The sequence below is a fragment of the Cynocephalus volans genome, chromosome 4 (genome assembly GCF_027409185.1).
Source record: "Cynocephalus volans isolate mCynVol1 chromosome 4, mCynVol1.pri, whole genome shotgun sequence".
Classification (NCBI taxonomy): domain Eukaryota; kingdom Metazoa; phylum Chordata; class Mammalia; order Dermoptera; family Cynocephalidae; genus Cynocephalus; species Cynocephalus volans.
Genome location: NC_084463.1, coordinates 131,915,605 through 131,936,482, shown reverse-complemented (window position 1 = coordinate 131,936,482; position 20,878 = coordinate 131,915,605). Strand labels below are relative to the sequence as shown.

The 20,878-nt window shown below is 33.8% G+C and overlaps 1 protein-coding gene across 2 annotated transcripts in view; it reads left to right on the top strand.

The window, feature by feature from the left end:
- Window positions 1–329: 329 nt before the first annotated feature.
- Window positions 330–20,878, top strand: part of CSTF3 (cleavage stimulation factor subunit 3) — a 66,091-nt gene continuing 45,542 nt past the window's right edge. Inside the window, exons 1-3 of one of the 2 annotated variants that reach the window (XM_063093505.1) lie at window positions 330–534; window positions 13,876–13,977; window positions 14,100–14,195. In XM_063093505.1, coding sequence (XP_062949575.1) covers window positions 508–534; window positions 13,876–13,977; window positions 14,100–14,195 — 225 coding nt within the window. In that variant the 5' untranslated portion in view covers window positions 330–507. Of the gene's footprint in view, window positions 535–13,875; window positions 13,978–14,099; window positions 14,196–20,878 lie in introns of those variants that run through there. The other variant, XM_063093506.1, reaches the window with a different exon arrangement.

Sequence of the window (20,878 nt, the reverse complement as noted above, 5' to 3'; positions counted from 1 at the left end):
ATTTTTTTTTTTTTTTTTTTTTTTTTTTTTTGGCAGCTGGCCGGTACGAGGATCCGAATCCGTGACCTTGGTGTTACCAGCACCTACAGCTTGGTAAGTAAATTCCAAAAAGCGCGCAAACCTCTGGGTAAAATTTTCCCGCCTCCCAAGCTGGTTGCAACCAGCTCAGCAACAGCCTCTCCGGCACAGGGCTGTGACGTCAGCGTAGGCATTGGGCCCGCCTCTTGGGCCTCTCGGCGTCTGCGCTCCCAGAATAACTGGCGAGGAGCGATTTATCCCCGCCCACTGCCCCGGAAGTCAATGCAGAAGCCACACCCCCTCTTCGGCCGGCAGGGGAGCAGCCATTTTAATTCATATCTGAGTGGGCGGTGGTGCTTCGTCTTGGCGGTCTGGCTCCGCTGGGCAGGGGGTAACTTTGCTAGTATAGGGGTGGTTTTTAGTTTAATTTTTCTTTTCTAGCGTCCGTCCCATCGCCGGCCATTGCGCACATTCTAGTCAGCTGAGGCCATGTCAGGAGACGCAGCCACGGAGCAGGTGAGGAAGGAGAGTGGTGGGGCCTCGTGGCGACCTCTTCTCTCCGTGTCTCTGTGGGTCCGAGTACTCCAGCCATGTTCGCCTGAGGACAGATTTCGGTGTCTAGTGAACCTGGGGGGACGGAGTACAGAAGAATGGTGGGAATAGGGAACACGATCTGACTGAGATGTAAAAATTTTTTACTTCTCTGTCTTAAGCGTTAATACGAACAAATATTTGAGTGAGACAATAGCCAGGAGGCTGCTTCGTCCCATTTAGATTCACGAGAATACTCCGGATGCCTTTCTTTGATATCATTTTGGTGTTAGGGTGTTAGGAATTGATTATTTTAAGGTGTACCCACTGTTTTCGAAAAACTTGACAAGGTTTTTTCGCACCCCCCCCCCCCCATATACTGTACCCAGAAAGAGTTTTACTAGTTAGAGAAATAATTTGAGAAAAAACTAATGTGGAGAAATAGCCTTGCGAGAGCGAATGAAGAAGCACTTTAGAAGTAGAGCTTGGTTTTGCTGAGGTTTTGGGAATTTTGTGGCTTTCTCGCTCTTCTTTTTCTCCCTTCTAGCCACATTTCATTTTCGTTTTTCCAGCTACACAAACATTGCAGAATTTCATAAATCGAAAATAAGGAGTCTGTTTTGGCCGCTGTAAATAAAAGTATCGGTTTCAGTACTAGATATGAGTGACGTTTAAATATTTTAAAGTTCAGGTTTTTAGATGTGATTTCTTGTGCTCTTTTTCTTTTGTTTGCAATTTTGTAGGATAGCATTTATCTTTTAATGTGAAAGGAAAATACTGTTTAATGAAAGACGTCATGAAATTTGTTTTTCAATCTAAGTCCTGCTATGTTTAGATAAATACAATTTTTAAGATGGAAGCTAGCTAGTCTTCTAAGTCTCAGTTTCCTCAAATTTCCCATTGCCATAGCAACGAAATACACTTAGGTTTTCATTTTTCAAGTTTCCAGCTTAAAACGTGGAAGCTGTTATTGGAAGTGAACAGAGATGAGGCACATTAGGAGCGTTCCTCTTGAATAGTCCGGGTGACTAAATTTCATTATGTCGGGAAACTTTGGCTAGACTGAGTTTTGTGTTTGTGAGAACTGACTTTAGTCCTGAAATCTTCCCAGTGTTTACATTTTTCATACTGTAAGGATGTCCAAGAATGCAAAGTCTTGTTATATCAAAACTGTTTGTTTGACCCATCGTTTTCCTGTACTGCTGTTTTGTCATCTGAAAGTGAAGGTGGAGTAATATACTCAGATTTCATTGAAAGTTTCCGAAGTTTATTTTTAATTCTCAAATTTATCTAAGATTATAAAGGCAGAAATGTTGCATGACCTCGAATTTTTTAGAACTAGGGTGATTTAATAGGAACAGATGGTGATGAAAATTTACAGAAAAAAAGTCGCCTAGAAGTTTTATTTTGCAAAGTTTAGAACATAGAGAAAAGTTGAAGGAAAAGTGCAATGAACCCACAGTACAGTTACTAACCTAGAATCAACCATTGGTAAAGGTTTTGCCATATTTGCTTTATCTCTCCATACATATTTATTTAAAAATAAATTGATACATCATATTTCGGTTCCAAATATTTCAGCATTCTCTTATATAAAAGCATTAATGCTATTACATAACCACTATACCATTTTCCCACCCAAGAAAATTAATAGTAATAAGATATTATTAATATCTATTCCGTATTCAGATTTTCCCAATAGTCCCCAAAATGTGATTTATGGTTACTTTTATGACCATAATCTTATCTACGTTCACATATTGGATCATTTGGTTATATCTCTTAAATAGTTTCCCCATTCCCACCATTCTCCCCAGGGACACTATATGAAGAGTCCAGGACAGTTATCTTGTAGAACTCAAGGCTTTTCTGGGCTTGTTTGTTTTGGGTTTTGTTTGTTTGTTGGGAGTTTTTTGGCAGTGTCATTTAACTTGTCCCTTCATCTTCTGTATTTCCTGAAAACTTTAGGTCTATACTTAGAGCTTTGATAATATTTGGGGAAATATTTTGGATAGAATATGACATATCATTACATTGACAGGCACTTCTTCCTGAGTTGTTCCTCTGTTACTGATGATTAAGTTCACTTGTTTAGGGTGATGACTTCTGGATCTCTTTATTGCAAGGAGTTGTTTTCCCCTTTGCAGTTAGTAATCTGTGAGTTGATATTGTGTTCCTTGGTAACCTTTAACCTAGTTATCAATTGATAAGCCTTGACTAAATTAGTTATTTAATTGGATGTGGCAAATGGTAGTTTTTTAAAAATTCTATTCTTTTTCCATTTAGTGGTTCATACTTTTCCATAACAAAGAGATTTCTTTTTTTTCTTTCTCCTTTTTGAAAATTGAGTATCACTATGGATTCATGGGTTTCTCTTTATTTAGTGTGTTAAAATAAGTGATAGCCATTTTTCTTTTGGATGCTCAGCTTGTCCAACCCTTTATGGTGGCTCCTACATCTTTTTTCCTTTAATCTAAAAGATGTTTTTTTGACATCTAATTACCAAACAAGGGATCATCTTCATATAACATTTTCTTTAACTTTTTAATGATACATTTCAAACACGCAAAAAAAAGTAGTAAAATGTATAATGTACCACAGTGGAGCTTCATTTTATGGCAGATCTTGTTTCCTCCATACTTTCTTTTGCTTCCCCCACTCGCGTGACTTTGAAGCAAATCCCAGGTGTTGTATTATTCAACTTGAATTGAAATAGTAATTAAGTGATACCTTAAAGAGTGACATGATTTAAAAACTATGAATTAACTGTATCTTGTTTAATGTATAAGAAACAGGCAGTGAAATTTAGAGGAAAAGGAGAGTGCCTTAAAATGACCTGAAAATATGGGTGAGAAAAAGAGACTAAACAAAACTAATGAAAAAAGAATGATAAGAAAAAGCCCCAAACCACCCTGAATCATGGATTTGTTTTGGAAGGATGCCAAGGGATGGAGTGGACAAAGAATCTTACAGGATTCTTTTAGCCTTTTAGTAACGTTAAAGCTCATTGTAGAATAAAACTAATAATAAATTTGTTAGTGTAAAAGTGTGGATGGGTGGTCGTTTCTCTCTTGGTACTAACATTTTGTGCCCTCTGAAAGAGGGAAATGATGGTAGGCAAGCAAAATCACTGCTAAGGTTTATTGCTGTGTGTGTTTGTTTTTTAATGCTCTAGTAAGGAAGTTCAGTTTTGCATATAGAGACCTATTTAAATTACCTCATAGTGTTCAAGGATATTCTTCTGATGTTCCTTGTTTATTTTTTTTTGCCAGTTTAGTGGTGACAAAATATGTGCATACAGGTCTGTCCGTCTGTTACTCCCACCCCAACACATCTGGTCTCTATGGAATTAATGGTTATATTTTTATTTCTTTTTACTTTTCTTTTTTTTAATGCTTGATTCAATTTTTGATCTCATTCTTCCTTAGCTCCATTTGTACACCACTCTTACAGCATTTAATAGACTATGGTTTAGGGTTCCTCTGTTGGATTTTGAGCTTGAGTTGAAGAGACTGCCTTATTCATCTTTACTTAAAACCTAGGAAATACTATTTTGATGCTTAACGGTGTTCAGTAGATGAATGGATTAATTTTCCTTCTAGGCTACATGCAATACATTACAAATTTCTCAAAGAATTTAGACTCGGGAAGGCAGATGCATAAGTAATTAATACAAAGTATAACATTTTGTGCATAAAAGTGGATTTTTTTTTTTAGTTTTGTTGGTTAAGAGAAGGGAGAGAAATGTATTAGTCATTTCAATTCATATGAACATTTAAGCTCCTAAAATTCCATTTCTGTACTCATTTTTTAGGAATAATATTTCATTTTTTTAAACAATGCATACCCTATCCTAGAATTAGGCCTAAAATATAAAAATGATTCTAACTTTGGGGAAACTACATGACTTCAAGAAGCACAAATTAATTGCCAAAAGTTCTCAAGGAGGATGAATTCAGGGCCATAAATCAGTATTTACCTTTTAGTGAAAAATAGGTTTGGGAAGACAGAAAATATGAAAATCATGTGTTCTATTATATACTTACAAATGAGGAAAGAGAGAGTTGAAACACACACCATGTTGAAACCTGAAACCTAGTTTATTTTGTTGGTTTGTTCAGAGGTAACAGCATTACCAAACAATTTGAAAGTCAAGGTGGATGTGTGTGGGAGTTAGGAAGATGGAGGGAAATAGCCAAGTATGTATGTTTGACACGTGTTCTTTGGATCCAATTATTTTTATCTGTTTTTAACAAAATCTGTAATAGCCTTTCCTACTTTCCCCCCTCTTAATTTAAGTAATATTTAGTGTAACAGTTTTGGGCAAGCAAATTGATTTGGTCTGTATTGTTAATAATTCTTAAGAAAACTGGACTGTATGGAATACTGTACCTGGCAATAACTGTTCCTAAGAGAAATCGATCTGTGCTCACAGAATGAGAGTTTGTTTTTTTGTAGAGGTACAACAGAAAGGTACTGTGTTTAGGAGAGATTGCATTCCCTCAACATTAGATTGTTTTAGGGAATACAGGAGGTTAAGTCCAAGATAGATCTGTGGAAGAGCAGAATCTGCATTTGGATGTTTGTGCCTATTAATTGGACAATTGCCAAAACCAGTTTATGATTTTAAGCTTTTCTATCATGTCACTAAGTCTCTATTTCTCTTTAGACAGGATCTAGCTGTGAATTTAAGTCATTTTGTTTTGTTGGTAATGATGTGAGAATTGATTTAAAAAGGGATGAGTCAGCAATTGTTTAAAACTATTTTTGAATTAACGGACAACTTAGGCTACACAGTAAATACTGAATAAAATCAGAAAGCAAACTATGTATCCTAATTGATGTTTTTCTAATGTTTGACTTAGTTTAACTAGTGAGTTAATACTTTGGCTGCTCTTGGTTGAAAGAAGCCACCCTGTATTTCAAATTCCAAAAGGTTAAGATTTTTATTTTTATTTTACGGCTGTTTCCTACGGGATGAATAAGCAAGTTTATTAAGAAAATATAATTATTTGAACCAATACCTTAAGCCTAGATTTATTTTTAAGTTTTAGAATTGTTTGCATGTTTAGATTTTTAGTCTTAGGAAGGGTTGCAGGGATTATTGCTTTGCATTACAGAGTATGTGTTCAGTTTCCTTCACAAAAAACATCTGGTAGGATTCAGTTGCATTGGTAAAGGAACACAGAACTAAGCTGGCATCCAGTCCGAATGTGACACTTGTCACATAAAATGATTTATTCTCTAGGCATATGAATTGGCTCAGTCAAGTTACTAGTCTAAGAAAATCTTACAGAGTGCTACTGTGGTCCACTTTTTTTTTTTTTTTTTTTTTTTTTATAAACTGGTAAGGGGATCTTACCCTTTGGTTTGGTGTTGTCAGCGCACCATGCTCAGCCAGTGTGCGAACCGGCCATCCCTGTATAGCATCCAAACCCATGGCCTTGGTGTTATCAGCACCACACTCTCCCGAGTGAGCCACAGGCTGGCGCCATGTGGTCCACTTTTAATTTTTAAAAAAGGTTAACTACAGAGAGAGAGACTTAAGACTTCAAATATATAAAATATGCAGTTTTCTTAATATTTTAGCTAAAAATTCAATTGGAATGACTTAGGTTTGATGCCACGCTGTTTTTAAGGAAACGTATCTTGGGGGCTGGCCGGTTAGCTCAGTTGGTTAGAGTGCAGCATTACAACAACAACATCAAGGGTTTGGATCCCCAAAACCACCAAAACCAAAAAACAAACAATAAAAACAAAAAACGAACAACAAAAACCCCCCAAGAAAACTTATAATTACAGAACAGATAGATGAGGTGGTATTTCTCAAAATGGAGTCCATGGCCATTTGCATCATAATCACTTAGGTGCTTTCTAAAAGTATAGATGCCTAGACTGTCTTCATTTGAAACAGGTACCACAGGTGATTTTTATGTAAATGAAAGCTTGCAAACCACTGAGTTAGGGGAGAAGGATACCTGAATTTTAAAAGTTGTTTTTAAATACATTTTTATACAAGTGGAGAAAAAATTGCAGACTTGAGGACAGTGTTTTACTGATTTTCCTGCCCCTCGCCCAACTATATTTAGTTAGTCATTACCCTTAATAGTGGGAAATACTCATTACAAAACCGGGGTTGAGACTGGTGTCTGCTTGTTATGTTGGTTTTGGCCTAGAGCTTAAATGAGGATACTTCAACAAATTCGTGGAAGAATAGAATTAAAAGATAATATGAGTCTTTCCATGAACATTCTGAAGTACCCCTTGGATAGGCTTAAATCCTTTAACCTACCATTTTTCTCCCTCTCATATTTTTGATGCATATCACTTGGATTAAGCCGATCTCTCTTTTAACTTTAGTGTGACCCCTGGCATGACACTCTTTCTGTTTACCACAAAAATAGCTATTTGGAGAAAAAGAACTACCTTTTCCCCCTGTTTTACTTCCCCAGTGGGAATGGGAAGAAGAAATTAGATTATTTTTCCAGTCATTAATATAATAGTGTCTGTCACCCCTTCACACCACACCATTCTGTTAATAACTCCCTAATAAAAATTAAGAGCTCATATAGTAAGACAATAATGCATAACTCAGAGTTTTCCAGAGGTTATATGACCTATCCACAATTATGTGAAAAGGTTATTAAAAATGCTCTTTTCCTCCCTTTCCCAACTATATAACTTTGTGAGGCTGACTTTTCTTCATATACTTCATCCACAACAATATATTGCAGCAGATTGAAAGCATAGGGCTCTGGCCCATAGCTCACTCGGGAGAGTGTGGTGCTGATAACACCAAGGCCGCGGTACGGATCCTATACTGGGATGGCCGGTTTGCTCACTGGCTAAGTGTAGTGCTGACAACACCAAGCTAAGGGTTAAGATCCCCTTACTGGTCATCTTTTAAAAAAAAAAAAGCAGCAGCAGCAGCATATTATGTATTCTATCAAACCAGACATTAAAAAGATCACAAAAAATATAAAACTGTTTGATCCCTGTTACTGGCCAGCCACCCACCACCGAAAAGTAAAACTTTTATTCTTTTCACTAATTTTGTTTGTTTGTTTGTTTTGGAAACTATCGCTTTTAATATGTGATATTTATATTGCCATTTAAGGAGTTTATTATTTTTTGAATGAATTAATAAATACTTTAAGTTTTGTCAGTTTCAATTTCCAATTATAAATATTGATATAATCCACATCTTTTAAAAAAATCTCCTTGGGTTCCTCAGTTTTTAAGAGTATAAAATGATTCTTTACAAAAAGTTTGAGAATCATTGGAATAGTGTATGGTGCCTGTGAAGCCAGGGTTGTCAGTTCTATTTCTATGTTAGTTAGTTAGCTTCCCATAACAAAAGGTTAAGCATGGAAAAGTGACAAGATGACCCACAGAATAGGAAAAAAATTTTGCAAATGATGTCTAGTAAGGGACTTGTATCTCTATTATATGAAGAACTTTTGCAATTCAATAATAAAGATAACCCAGTTTTTAAAAAGGACAAAGGATCTGAGTAGACATTTCTCCAAAGAAGAGGTACAAAGGGCCAATAAGAACATGGAAAGATGCTCAACTTCATTAGCCATCAGGGAAATGTAAATGAAAACCACAGTGAGATACCACTTCACACCCACTAGGATGGCTATAATCAAAAAACAGATAATAACAAGTGTTGGTGAGGCTGTGGAGAAATTGGAACCCTCATAACACTGCTGGTGGGAATGTAGATTGGTGCAGCCACTTTGGGAGGCAGTCCTGCAGTTCTTCAAAATGTTAAACATAGGGTTACCGAATGACTTAGCAATTCTGTTTCTAGGTATATACCCAAGAAAAAAAAGACAACACACAAAATGAACTCCACAAAAAAAGTTGTACACTAATGTTCATAGAAGCATTATTCATAATAGCCCAAAACTGGAAACCACTGTCCATCAACTTATGAATAAATAAATAAGATGTAGGATATCCATATAATGGAATATTATTTAGCAGTAAAAAGAAAAATTCTTGATATATGCAAAAACATGAACCTTGAGAACATTGTGCTAATTGAAAGGCAGAAACAAGAATGCACGTTGTATGGTTTCATTTATGTGAAATAATCAGCACATTTACAGAGACAGAAAGATTGGTTGTTGCCTGGAGCTGGGGGATTGGAGGGAAATGGGAGTGACTGCTAATGGATACAGATTGGGGGGGCAATAAAATGTTTTAAAATTTGTGATGGTTGCCCAACTCTTAATATACTCATAAGTAAACACCATTGAATTGTACAGTTTATTTCTTTATTTTTGTTTTTGTTTTTGGGGGGTGGGCTGGCTGGTATGGGGACCCAAACCTGAATTGTACACTTTAAATGTGTGAATTGTATGGTATGTGAATCATGTCTCAGTAAAGCTACAATTAAAAAAGAAATTTAAAAGGTTAAACACATAATGTACTTACCCAACCTGCAAATTTTTAGCCTTGTACATGAGTTGTCATTTACATAGAAAATAAATTAGAAAATTGAATCATTGGTAATGTGTATGCCCTGAGAACTAGTCCAGCTTTTGTTCTCATTTGATTTGAGACCCCTTCCTGCTCCCCATTATCATCCCCTGAGTAATGATATTGAGATCACAGGTTATTCCAAAGGCAAAAGCTGGATTTTGATAGTTCCTTATAGTAATAAGTTGTTGGGCTGTGTACGCATGGGGCAGCTGTTCTTTTGCTACTAAGCAGAGTTATGACCTCAGTCCATTGCAGATGGGCACTGGACACTTGCCCTAAGCTCTGGCAACAGATTCAGGAAAAAATAATACAACTCCATTACTTAATGGAGGCCTAGTGTCTCTCCTTGTGGATAGAAGGAAATGGTTCAATTTTCCTTTACCCTGTAGCAGTATGATAACCAGACCGGAAAACAAAAATGCTACGATCAGCCTTGACTACCAACTGGTTCTTAGCTGTGATGAAGAAAGGCTTTTTATCATGGGAATTAAATGTGGCTCTAACTAGCAGGGTGTAATCTTGGCCATTTTGGTTAGCTTTCATTGGTAATTAATGCAATTGATTGAGTTACCTGTATAGATTGTTTTATGAACATTTAACTACATCCTTGACCAGAGGAAAATATTTAGGGGTGTAACTGATATTTCTGATGATCCCCCTGGTGTCTGTGGATAGGATTTTAGTGGTTCCATGAAAACGGATGGGAGAAAAATGTTTTTAAACCAATCTCTAATTGAAATTGCATGTTTCCTTCTATAATTAATGCAGGCTAGAAACTACAGTAGTAGTATTAGCAGCAGCTGTGACTTTGACATAAATATTCAAAATATTGATTGTACTCATCAAAGCCTGGCCATTAGAGCTTGTTATTTGATGTGTTAAGTGTATGTTTCTATATAAAACTTCATTTAAAAATTTTTTTGATAATTATATTTCATTATAATTGGTTTCTTTTGAAATCCCTTAGAATTTATTTTGTGTATTTAAGAACATGATTTTGAGAAAGGGCCCATAGTCTTCACTAGACTGAAGAAAGATTCTGTGGCACCAAAAAAGGTTAGGAAAACCTAGAGAGCTATGATTTTTAACCAGGGCTGCACACTAGAACCATCTGGAGAGGTGGGGGGTTTTTTTTGTTTTGTTTTTTTTAAATTATATTTACAGAGGTTCTGATTTCATTGATCGAGGGTGGGACTTGAGTATCTTTTTAAATCTCCCTTTTCCCAGGTGATTCTAATGTGCTGCCAGGGTTGAGAATCCCTAAAGGGATGGCCTACTTTCTTTGATAGGAGAATTTATATATCTTGCTGTGATTATGCTTGGTCACTTTTTATTTTCTATCTTCTGAGTTACTCTTTCTTTTGCAGATTATGTGGTATACATTATCTAATTTGGTAGGTTAATTTTCAGCAAGTAGGTCTTGAGCTCCAGAAGAATACCCATGAATACTGCAAGGTAGTTCAAATAGCACTCTAAATGCAAAATTGAACTTCCTTACTAGAGTTTTTTAAAAAACACACACAGCAGTAAACCTTAGCAATGATTTTGCTCGTCCACCGTCTTTCCCTCTCTCAGAGGGCACAAATCACAAATGTTAGTACCAAGGGAGAAATGACCATATTTTTAATAACAAATTTAAGAAATTATCTGGTTTATTCTACGAACTTGAGCTTCAGTGCTATTAAAAGGCTAAAAGAAATCTGTACCTCTTAATCTTGTAGGATTCTTTGTCCACCCCATCCCTAGGCATCTTTCTGAAACAAATCCATGATTCAAAGTGGTTTTGGATTTTATATTCTTTATTTTTTAGTTTTGTTTAGTCTCTCTTTCTCATCCATGATTTTAGGCACTCTCTTTTCCTCTAAATTTGCACCGACTGTTGTCTTACATCAAGCAAGGTACAGTTGATTCGTATTTTTAAAAATTGTTAGCACTGACTGACTAAAGCAATTCAAATATAGATTAGCAGTTTTTAGTTCCTTTATCAGTTTTACTTCTTAATTTACCATTTTCAATTTATAGTTGGTATCTCATAAACTAAAATTCTAGTTTACTTAAAAAATTTTTTTAAGTTTGTTTTCTTAAGAAGTAAATCCTTCAAAAGAAGTCTATTTTGTTGTATCCCAAGAGCCTCTTCAATAATGTCTGACACATACTAGGCATTGAGTGAATATTTCTCATGTGAATAGCAAAAATTCAAACAGCAAAAAGGGTATACAGTGTAAAATAAGTGTATGTGTTGTGTGTTTGTCTCCCCTGCTCGCCCTCACTTTTTTTTTTATCCTAATATTGTGGAGATTGTTCCATGTTGCTATCTGCCTTGCCTTGTTCTTTTTAGTGACTACAAATCCATAATTTATTTAACTCGTCCTTTTATACAGGTTATTTAAATTATCATTTCCAGTCTTAGGCAACTACAGTCTAGCAGCCGACTGTCTTTCAGTATACATGTTTGTTCACATGTGCAGTAGGGTAAGTTGCTAGAAGTGGAATTTAGGGTCAGACATTCATATTAAATTTTGATCAGTATTGCTGCTAACAATGTGAGATTGTGTTTTTTACATACTCTCGCCATGCTTTGTTAGTTATAAATGTTTTAATCTCTGTATTATGGTTTACATTTGCATTTCTTTTGAGTTTTTAAAAAGTTAATTGTTTTATTTGAACTGTTCATATGTATTTGCCCATTTTCTTTTCGAGTCATTGGTCTTTTATTGAATGGACTGTTTACCGATAAGTTTTATTTTGTCATATGTGTTGGAGATGCTTTGACTTTTGACATTGCTTTTGATACTTTTCTCATGCACATTATTTAAACCTTTTATGCAATTAAGTTTACTCTTTAACGGCTTCTGAGAAGAGCTTTTCCCATGCAAAGATACATTTCACCATATTTTCCTCTAGTTCTTGTGTTTTTGTTTTTAACCTTTAAATTTTTGATCTATCTTAAATTTATTTTGGTAGAAAGGGTAAAATAGGAATTCAGCTTAATTTGGTAAAACTGACTTTACAGTTATTCTAACAGATAACTGTATAGTTATTCTAACACCATTTGTTGAATAATCCACCATTATGATGTGAAATGTCACCTTTATTATTTGCTGATTTTTTTTTTTTTTTAAGATGACCGGTAAGGGGATCTTAACCCTTGACTTGGTGTTGTCAGCACCTCGCTCACCCAGTGAGCAAACCAGCCATCCCTATATGGGATCCGAACCCGTGGCCTTGGTGTTATCAGCACCACACTCTCCCGAGTGAGCCACAGGCCGGCCCTGTTATTTGCTGATTTTTGATATATTGTTCTTTCCTTTATTATTTGCTGCTTTTCATTATATTGTTCTTTCTAAACCGTTGTGGTCCATTGATTGGTTTGTCACTGTTACCAAGTTGTAGTTTTATGTTTTGATACATGGGTGGGGCCAGTAGTCCTCCTTTATAAACTTTTCTAGTTTTAGTTCCTTGAGCAAGTTACTTAAAAAGTACTTAAACGTAAGAAAAACATCATAATTTTGACTCAAATTTGAGTAGTATTTTAAAATGTGATTTTTTTCCATAAATATATTAGTGCTGCATGCGAATTTATTCCAAAGTAGAGTTTATTTTTTGTGGGTAATTTTTTACATAGATGACTTTGTAAAACTTTTCCAAACTGGTGTTTAGATGGAATTGTTCCAGGAGATACTAATTCCACTTAAGAAGAAAAGAAGAGTGATAGGGGCAATGCTTCCTCTCTGTCCTTGAATATCATCAATGTGTATTGCCATACTGTAGATTTCAAGAATTCCTGGAAAAAGGCAAAATAAAACTTTGTATAAATTAACATTTATTTGAATTATTTGAGCATCACTTTTTTTCTGTGGTATACAGTAATATTCCAAACAACAATTTGAGATGTATTACTTTTATGTATGCCTAATATGCTAGCTACTATTTTAGGTATTGATTTTTTTTAAAGATTAAATGTCTATAAAAAATTTATTTACCTTGTTAAAGGGTTTGGGAAATATTGAAAAGGGGAAAAAATCACCCATACTTCTGCTACCACCACCCAAACATGACCACTCTAAGCATTTTAGTACGTTTTTAAAAATCTTTTCATTGCAGATTTCTTTTATGGTTTTTATTATGCTGTATATACTCTATGTGAATCGTGCTTTTAAATTGTTTTACACAAAAATAAAAGTTGTGTGTCATTTCATGCTTTTTCTTTGTGGCTTACTGTGATAGCAGTGTTTCTCAATGTTGGTTTAGGGACTCCAGTGGTTCCTAAGATTTTCAGAGGATCTGTGAGTCCAGCTATTTCATAATAAATCTAAGACATTATTTGCCATTTTCATTCAGTCTTTCAAGAGTGTACAGGCAAATTTTTCAGCATCTGTGTGACATGATATGGCAGCAGACTGAATGCAGAAACTGATAGGAAAACCCAGCTTCCTTTTTTGTCAGATATTAAACCGTTTGCAAATATGTGAAACAAAGACATTCTTCTCACTGAATTTTTAAAGTTACTTTTTGTTAAAAAAAAAAAAAAAAAACATTATGTTAACATGTAAAAAGTTTATTTTAAGAGTCTAAATGGGTCCTGAGACCATAAAGTTTGAGAATTGCTGCTGTACTGTATTTAATATTAAAATGGGTTTATTTGAATTAAAAATATGCGATCACTTTAATTTTATTCTTTTTATGCAAGTGACTTCCATTAAAAAAATATATATATATATATATGCTTTGTAATCTGACATCAAATCCAGGGACTGATATACTGTTCTTGAATTAAGTTAGACATGAGATTTTTTTAATAGTAACTTTAGTTTGTTATTATTTTTTCCCCAGGCAGCTGAATATGTCCCAGAGAAGGTGAAGAAAGCTGAAAAGAAATTAGAAGAGAATCCATATGACCTTGATGCTTGGAGCATTCTCATTCGAGAGGCACAGGTTTAGTGATATAGGATTACATTTCCTTCTCTATGGGTCCAATCACACTACTTGGTTCTGCAGTAAATAATATTTTTATAATCCTAACATTGTAAATGCTGTTTATTGGTTTTCAATTTTAGAATCAACCTATAGACAAAGCACGGAAGACTTATGAACGCCTTGTTGCCCAGTTCCCCAGTTCTGGCAGATTCTGGAAACTGTACATTGAAGCAGAGGTTAATATTTTATTTTATTTTTTCTTATATAGCATCTGATGAGAATTGCAACATACACTGTAGTGATAGAAAACAAGTTAGGAACATAGCACAACTAGGACAAGGAGGATTTAAATGTCTCTTGCCTTTATTTTGTAAAATAGGTATGAAGGAGTAATTAAAGTGAATTTTTGAAATTTGGGTCTTTTACAAACCTGATGATTGTTGCATTTTGGAGTTGCAACAACATTAAAACAGTTTCAATGGTATTGGAGTGCTTTAGCCTTTTATTTACTTGTCATGTGTCAATTTATTGCCTCCTGTGTCATTTATTTAGAACTCATTTTTCTTTTTATTCCTACTTACAAACTAATAAGAATGGGATTATATGAAAATACAGAAATGTTATTTTAGTTTCATAGGGTATTTTGAGTGTCTGATAAAATGAAACATTTTTAAGAGAAGAGTTATTTCAGATTTTAATTTCGTGAAAATGCATGGTTTGTCAGTGTAAGCACTTCAATAATTTAAGGAAACTTTTTCTGTAAGATAAAGTTTACATTATGCAGGACTAAGCTAATGTGACTCAAACCTATTTAATCATAATTTATCCAATGATACTTTGGTTTTTTTTCTTTTTATTTGTCTTGAAATTTGAAGTTAGGCATGTTGATTCTAAAGAGTAAGGACCTCATTCTTGATTATGATAAGAAGGAAAATATTAATTTTTGGAGACTAATTAGTAATCAAAATGATAATAAAGTGTTAATGTATCAATAACAGTTGGTACCAAGTAATCATTTTCAGCTTATAAATTAATGGGATGAAAGGGGAGAGATGGAAGTAAATGATAGCCACATTAAGCGGAAAACAATACCCATTTCTATTCATAATTTATAATGCTTATGCACTATTCTTATTTTTAATATTAATTTCGTAATGTAAATTCTCAACATAATTAAGTACACTGCAGCCTCGACATAACATTTTCATTATAGCTTAAATTTGATAATATGTGAGTCTGTTTGGCTTTAGTCATCAGCAGTACTGAACAGACTTCAGTGTCACCTGTGATATGTCCTCAGAATGGACCGAACCACAGCAGATTAAATAGAGGCTACAGTATACTCGTATTTGTGCAGTAGTTTAGATTGTATTACTTTGTGGGGAGGGAAATAACTGGACAATAGCAGGAACATTCTGTGTGTTTTATTTTTGTGCATTTGGTTGTGTATGTGGTAAGTATGTTTGTGTGTTTGTGTATGTGAGAGAGAATGTACCTTATGTTGAGTCTGATACTTTGGCCCATGACCATATCCTTAAGGTTTCATTGCCTATTTTCTGGAACCATTTGTTTCCTTAATATATTTAAATCACCAGAGTAGAGTGGCACGAAACTCAACAAGTGAGGCCTGTCTGAAGTATGCCAAAGCCAGTGCTGCTTCATATTACTCGTTAAAGCAAGAACCTGGATCACCTGCACCTGGTCTGCATTCTAATCTGATTATACAAACACGTTAGCTTATATTCAGCCTCATCAGAAATGATCATAATCGGTAAATAATCACTTTTTTATAATGAAGTAGTACTTTCTGAGTTTTTGAAATTTTTTTTTCTCAAATATTCAGGCATTATCCATGCATTTTTATTATAGCATAAGTTATAAGTTAAAATTTAAAAAGTTAAATTGGCAGTGAGATACTCCATTCTGTAATTATGAACACAATGGATTTGTTTCTTCCATTTCCTAGCTCTCAAATACAAACTGCATTCTAAAAAAGAATCCCAGGAAAAGACCAGATGTTATTCCAAGGGGCTGAAAGTTGCCTAAATAACAGGCTTGTCTCACATAATACTTCAGAACTGCTAGTAGCTGTCTGATTTATTTAATTGGTAACGTTTGCAGTTATTTCATACTTACACACACAAATATGTATGTATGTATAAAACATCTATTGGGAAAAATGATAAAGAACCTATATGTGTATTTTTAAAAATTTATATCTCTGGTTTAGGAATTATGATGTTATATTGAATGCTGATTTCAGAAACACATATTCTGAGCTGCGTTTTTCTATTTCCTGATTTGCTCTTTATTTTTATTTTCACATTTTATATTTTTGTTTAGCCTATGAGAGGCTAAAGTTTCCTTTGGTCATATCACTCAATGTGACCTTTAATATTTCGGGAGAAGATTCATAACCTATTCATAATAATTTCAAAAAATCTGAGGTGAAAATAAGAATGTCTTTACATTGAAAGTAATACGAACAGTGTTTACTTAACATCCTGTATTCACTCTTAAGGAAATAAAGTTTTTTTTAATACATTTGTTGTAACTCAGTGCTTCATGGCGTGAAAATTGTAATGTTTCATTTATTTATATTCATCTAAAACCAACTTGTATGACTTTAAATACATTATTTTTTTCTAATAGAAAATACATACATCTTTAAAAACAAAAAATAACTTGCTTTCCCAGAGAAATTTTTTTCAAATCCTTTGTAAAAGTAGAAAAGGAAAAAAGTAGTTTACAATTTTTTTCTTTTGAATTTGAAACATCATTTGAAAATGAGAACATATTATAAGCAATTATTTAGGAAAGAAGTTAATGATACTAGTATGTCATCCAGTACGTCAGCTTTTCTCATCTTAGTGTTTAGTGATACCTACTTTCCTATTGAAAATTTGGATTTTAAAATGTCATTTTTAATTCATTAGCTGCGGTATTTTTTGGCTACAGTTTGGAAATTGTTGGAGGTAAAATTCTCTTGTTCTAGTGAACAGGCGTTTAGGACCAACCTCTATGTATTTATAATATAATTATATAATTTCAAAAATTAGGCCAAATTAGTGTCATATAATATATAGGAGATCACATTTTACCTCAAGTCCCTGAAATGTATTGCTTTACTCTTGCGTTTTGAAACGGCTACTTCGCATGATTGAACAATATCGTAAGAGCAAGCAATTGTGTGACTATCCTTAAATTGATATAGTTATCAATTATAGAGTCTAAATACGATCTCTGATAGGAAACTACTTTTGCTGCTGCTTAGTTTTAAGTAAACATTTAATACATCTCCAGCTACTTAATTCTATGTAGATGTCTTAAGTGCAATTTAGTATATTTTTGAGTTTAAGACATGTGAGTTTTTAAACACTTAGGGTTAAGTGGAATACCCCAATCAGAGCCTCAGTGCACTTTAAAGAATTCCATTTTTTTTTACAGTGATCAAAGGGTCACTACGTATCACAAAATTTAGAAAATCTATACAATTTTGCCATATTCTTTTAAATTGTCATCTACAGCGCCCCCGCCCCCAACCTGGTTTCTGTAGCTTTTCATGTAATTAGGTAGTCAGTGTGACAACATGGGAGCTACAATATCTTATTGTTAGAAGTAATTTGTTTTGAGCTGGGCCACATTCATAAGAGATTTTCCTACTGAAGGATGTTTTTTATTGGTAGCTGAAGGAGAAATGAAGAAAGTAATGCTGCTGGTAATAGCAACAATGTATCATGCTGTTTGTGAAAGCTGTAATTATTTAATAAAATTATATAGATAATTGATTGCTTTTTATTTAAAAAATTTTAAAACCTGAATTCTTTTTTCTATACTTGGTTTTTCTTTCCTTATAAATAATGGGTTGTGAAGTATACATTTCAGTTTTACAAAATAACCTTTCTTCGTGGAAAAAAAGACTTAAAAATAACCGTTCTTCTTGGAAAATGGAAGTGAACTCAGGATGGAACATGAATGACCTAAATTCGAATAAACCTCTCCACTGTTGATACTGTTTTAATGCCATTACATAGCAGTTTAAATTACTGTATTATAATGTTTTGTATATATTAAGCAATGTGTTTTTAAATGTAGATGAAATTATTACATTATCATAGATTATGGTAATTTCAATACTGCAGATTGCAGCCTTTTTAAAAAAAGCATCTGTACTCTTTTCATCTGCACTTTTCCTGTTCGTAATAAATGTTGGTCCATGTCTGTGTGATTATTCAGATTTTACTCTAAAACTCAATATGCTTTTTAATCTACCGTTTCTTAAATGCATATTTAAATGTAGAATAGCAATGTAAAAGAAAACAGGAAGTACTTGCAAACAGAACTGAGGGATCAAATATCTAAAAGTGCTTCGAATAATTAAAGTACTGTTTGATAAGCAAGGGAAATATTTGCATGTTCACTATTACAAATAGTAAACTATTTTAGTTTTTTTTTAAATGTCTTATACCTGTCTTTTTTCTTATCCATTATTGTAGCAAAGATGTTTGGGTGTTGTCACTTCTACTAACATGGTCTGTACATTTTTTCCTTTGGGGTTTTTTCTCTTTACCCAAGGCATTTCTTACTAAAACTATTTGCAAAAGGACACAGTCACTTAGATAACACATTTCTTTAAATAAAATCTTGTTTTCTAATCTTTCTGTCTTCTAGGTCACTTATACTTTTATGTGAAATGTAGCCATTTACTTGTATTTTCAAGCAAAAACCTGATTGCTTTTATATTTCTCAACATTATAAAGCAAAACTATAATCTCCGCAGTCATTGGTAAACATTTAAAAAATATGATCATTTTCTTTCCTCTGCAAAGACTCTTGTTTTTACCCCAGCTTCTTTAAATTCTATTCTTTTATGTAATGAGAGTTAACGATATATTCTGAAAATGTGGAAAAGGGTTCTCTAGGTTTATGATAAAAAGTACATACATTCTTAAAATAGTTGTGAAACAAAAAGGATTATTGGATCATGCACTTTGAAGTTTTCCTGGGGGTAATTGTGTTTTAGTCTAAGTTTTTTGGACATCTATGGCATAACATAATACTGACTATATAATACCTTTACTCCATTTTTAAGAATTATTGGGCATTGTCGTTAAGATCATAGGGAGTAATTTTTGTATATGATCCCCCCATCCCTATCCCATGAGGTATTAAAGATATGCTCCAACCTGTCATCCATGAAGAAACACACTTAAGCCCTTCGTAATATTACAGAGCTAGAAACCTTCATATTTGGAAATAGGACTAATACCAACACACAAAAAGCCTTTTTAGGGTGCTTAGCATTTTTGGTTCTAACTTGATCATAGGAGAATCAGGTGGCAATTGACTTTATCTTAAAAAACAAAAAGACCACTTAAAGTCACTGGGTCAAGTATTCTCTAATGGGTTCATTGTTTTTATTTTGTTTAGTATGTCAACTATGAAACATCTATTCATTTTGAAAGGAGTCCAGTTCAAGGCATTTCTGGGAAATGAAGATGTTTAAAATATTACCAGTGATAATCTGTAAAAAGCTGCACCTCTGTGTGGACAAGAATGCATTTATCAGCTTGTAAATAATTTCATTTTAAAATTTTATTACTTTAATTTTACTAAAATTTTAAACTTTAATTTTTATTACTAAACTGTGTGGCTCTTAGCAACTTTATAACAGAAAACAAATAGTTCATTAGTATAATGGCGTAATAGGTTGAAGTCTGTAGATTTTTTTCCCCCACATCTCAGAATCCACAACAATTTGAACAAAAAAATGTGAATATTTGCTTTGAATACAACTTTCTGAGGAACTCAGCTGCTTTTCTAAGGCTCAGGGAAGCGTAACATGGGTAAGTTTCACCATTTTGTATGCTAAGAGACCTCCAAAGAAAAATTTTATTTGGAAATGTTAAGTGATAGTTTTAAAGACAAGTTGAACTCAAAGACAGGATTGAAATGTAGGTTTAGAATAAATAATAGCTGTCTTTAATCTTTCTAAAATCTAAATAGTCCTATTCATGTGACAGAACATGTTCAATTACAACTTTTATTTAAATGCAAAACTTCAGCTCTAGCATATACAGATGACATTATTATAAGTATTTTGTCTAAAGATTTGTGTATGGGAAGTGGTCTTTTTTTATGATGATAATTTCTGCAACTTTTCATATTGAATTTGAACAAAAAAAGTGATGGCCATTTCATGATGATTGTTTTCTTGAAAAATTTTTCATTCACCAAGCTGTGAATACTTCAAGTATCACATATTTAAGGCCAAAGTGGACAGACATTATGTTTTAAATCAGGAATGTAGAGCTGGAAGATGAGTTGTAGAGCTCCCTCATTTTACACATAAGTAAAATGAATCAGAGATTGTTATCCCTTGGAGCCAAAGTTTACAAACATCACTTCTTTAGGATCACCTAGGAAGCTTTAAAAGTTTACACTTCCCAGTTAGAGGTTAGCGTACAAGTATTGCTGCCTTGATCTCCAATGGATGGACACATCTGTTTTTGTTTCTTACGTGTTTCTGGAAGCCAGTCTTAAAAATTGAGGCTTTAGAGGGCAGTAATTGAATCTTACTGCTGTCAGTATATCTCATATCTGGCAGAATACTCCCTATACTTCTCTGGACAATAAAGTGATTCTCTTGCCTTGTTCTTTGTGTACAATCAAGAAGCATCTATTAGGTGCTTGGAATATTGTGGTGACTATTTCTTAGATCCATGATCAATGTTAGGGTTGTATCATTTTAGCTTAAAAAATGAAATCACGAGTACCAAACTCTTTAAGATCAGACAACCTCTAAGGAAGTCCCAAATGTTATGAGAGTGTCGCTTAAGCTGGGGAATGTGGCTTAAAAGAATTAACTGCAGCTTTTTGTGGTAGCTAAGTTGTACCCTCTAGAGAGTTTAAGCAAGAA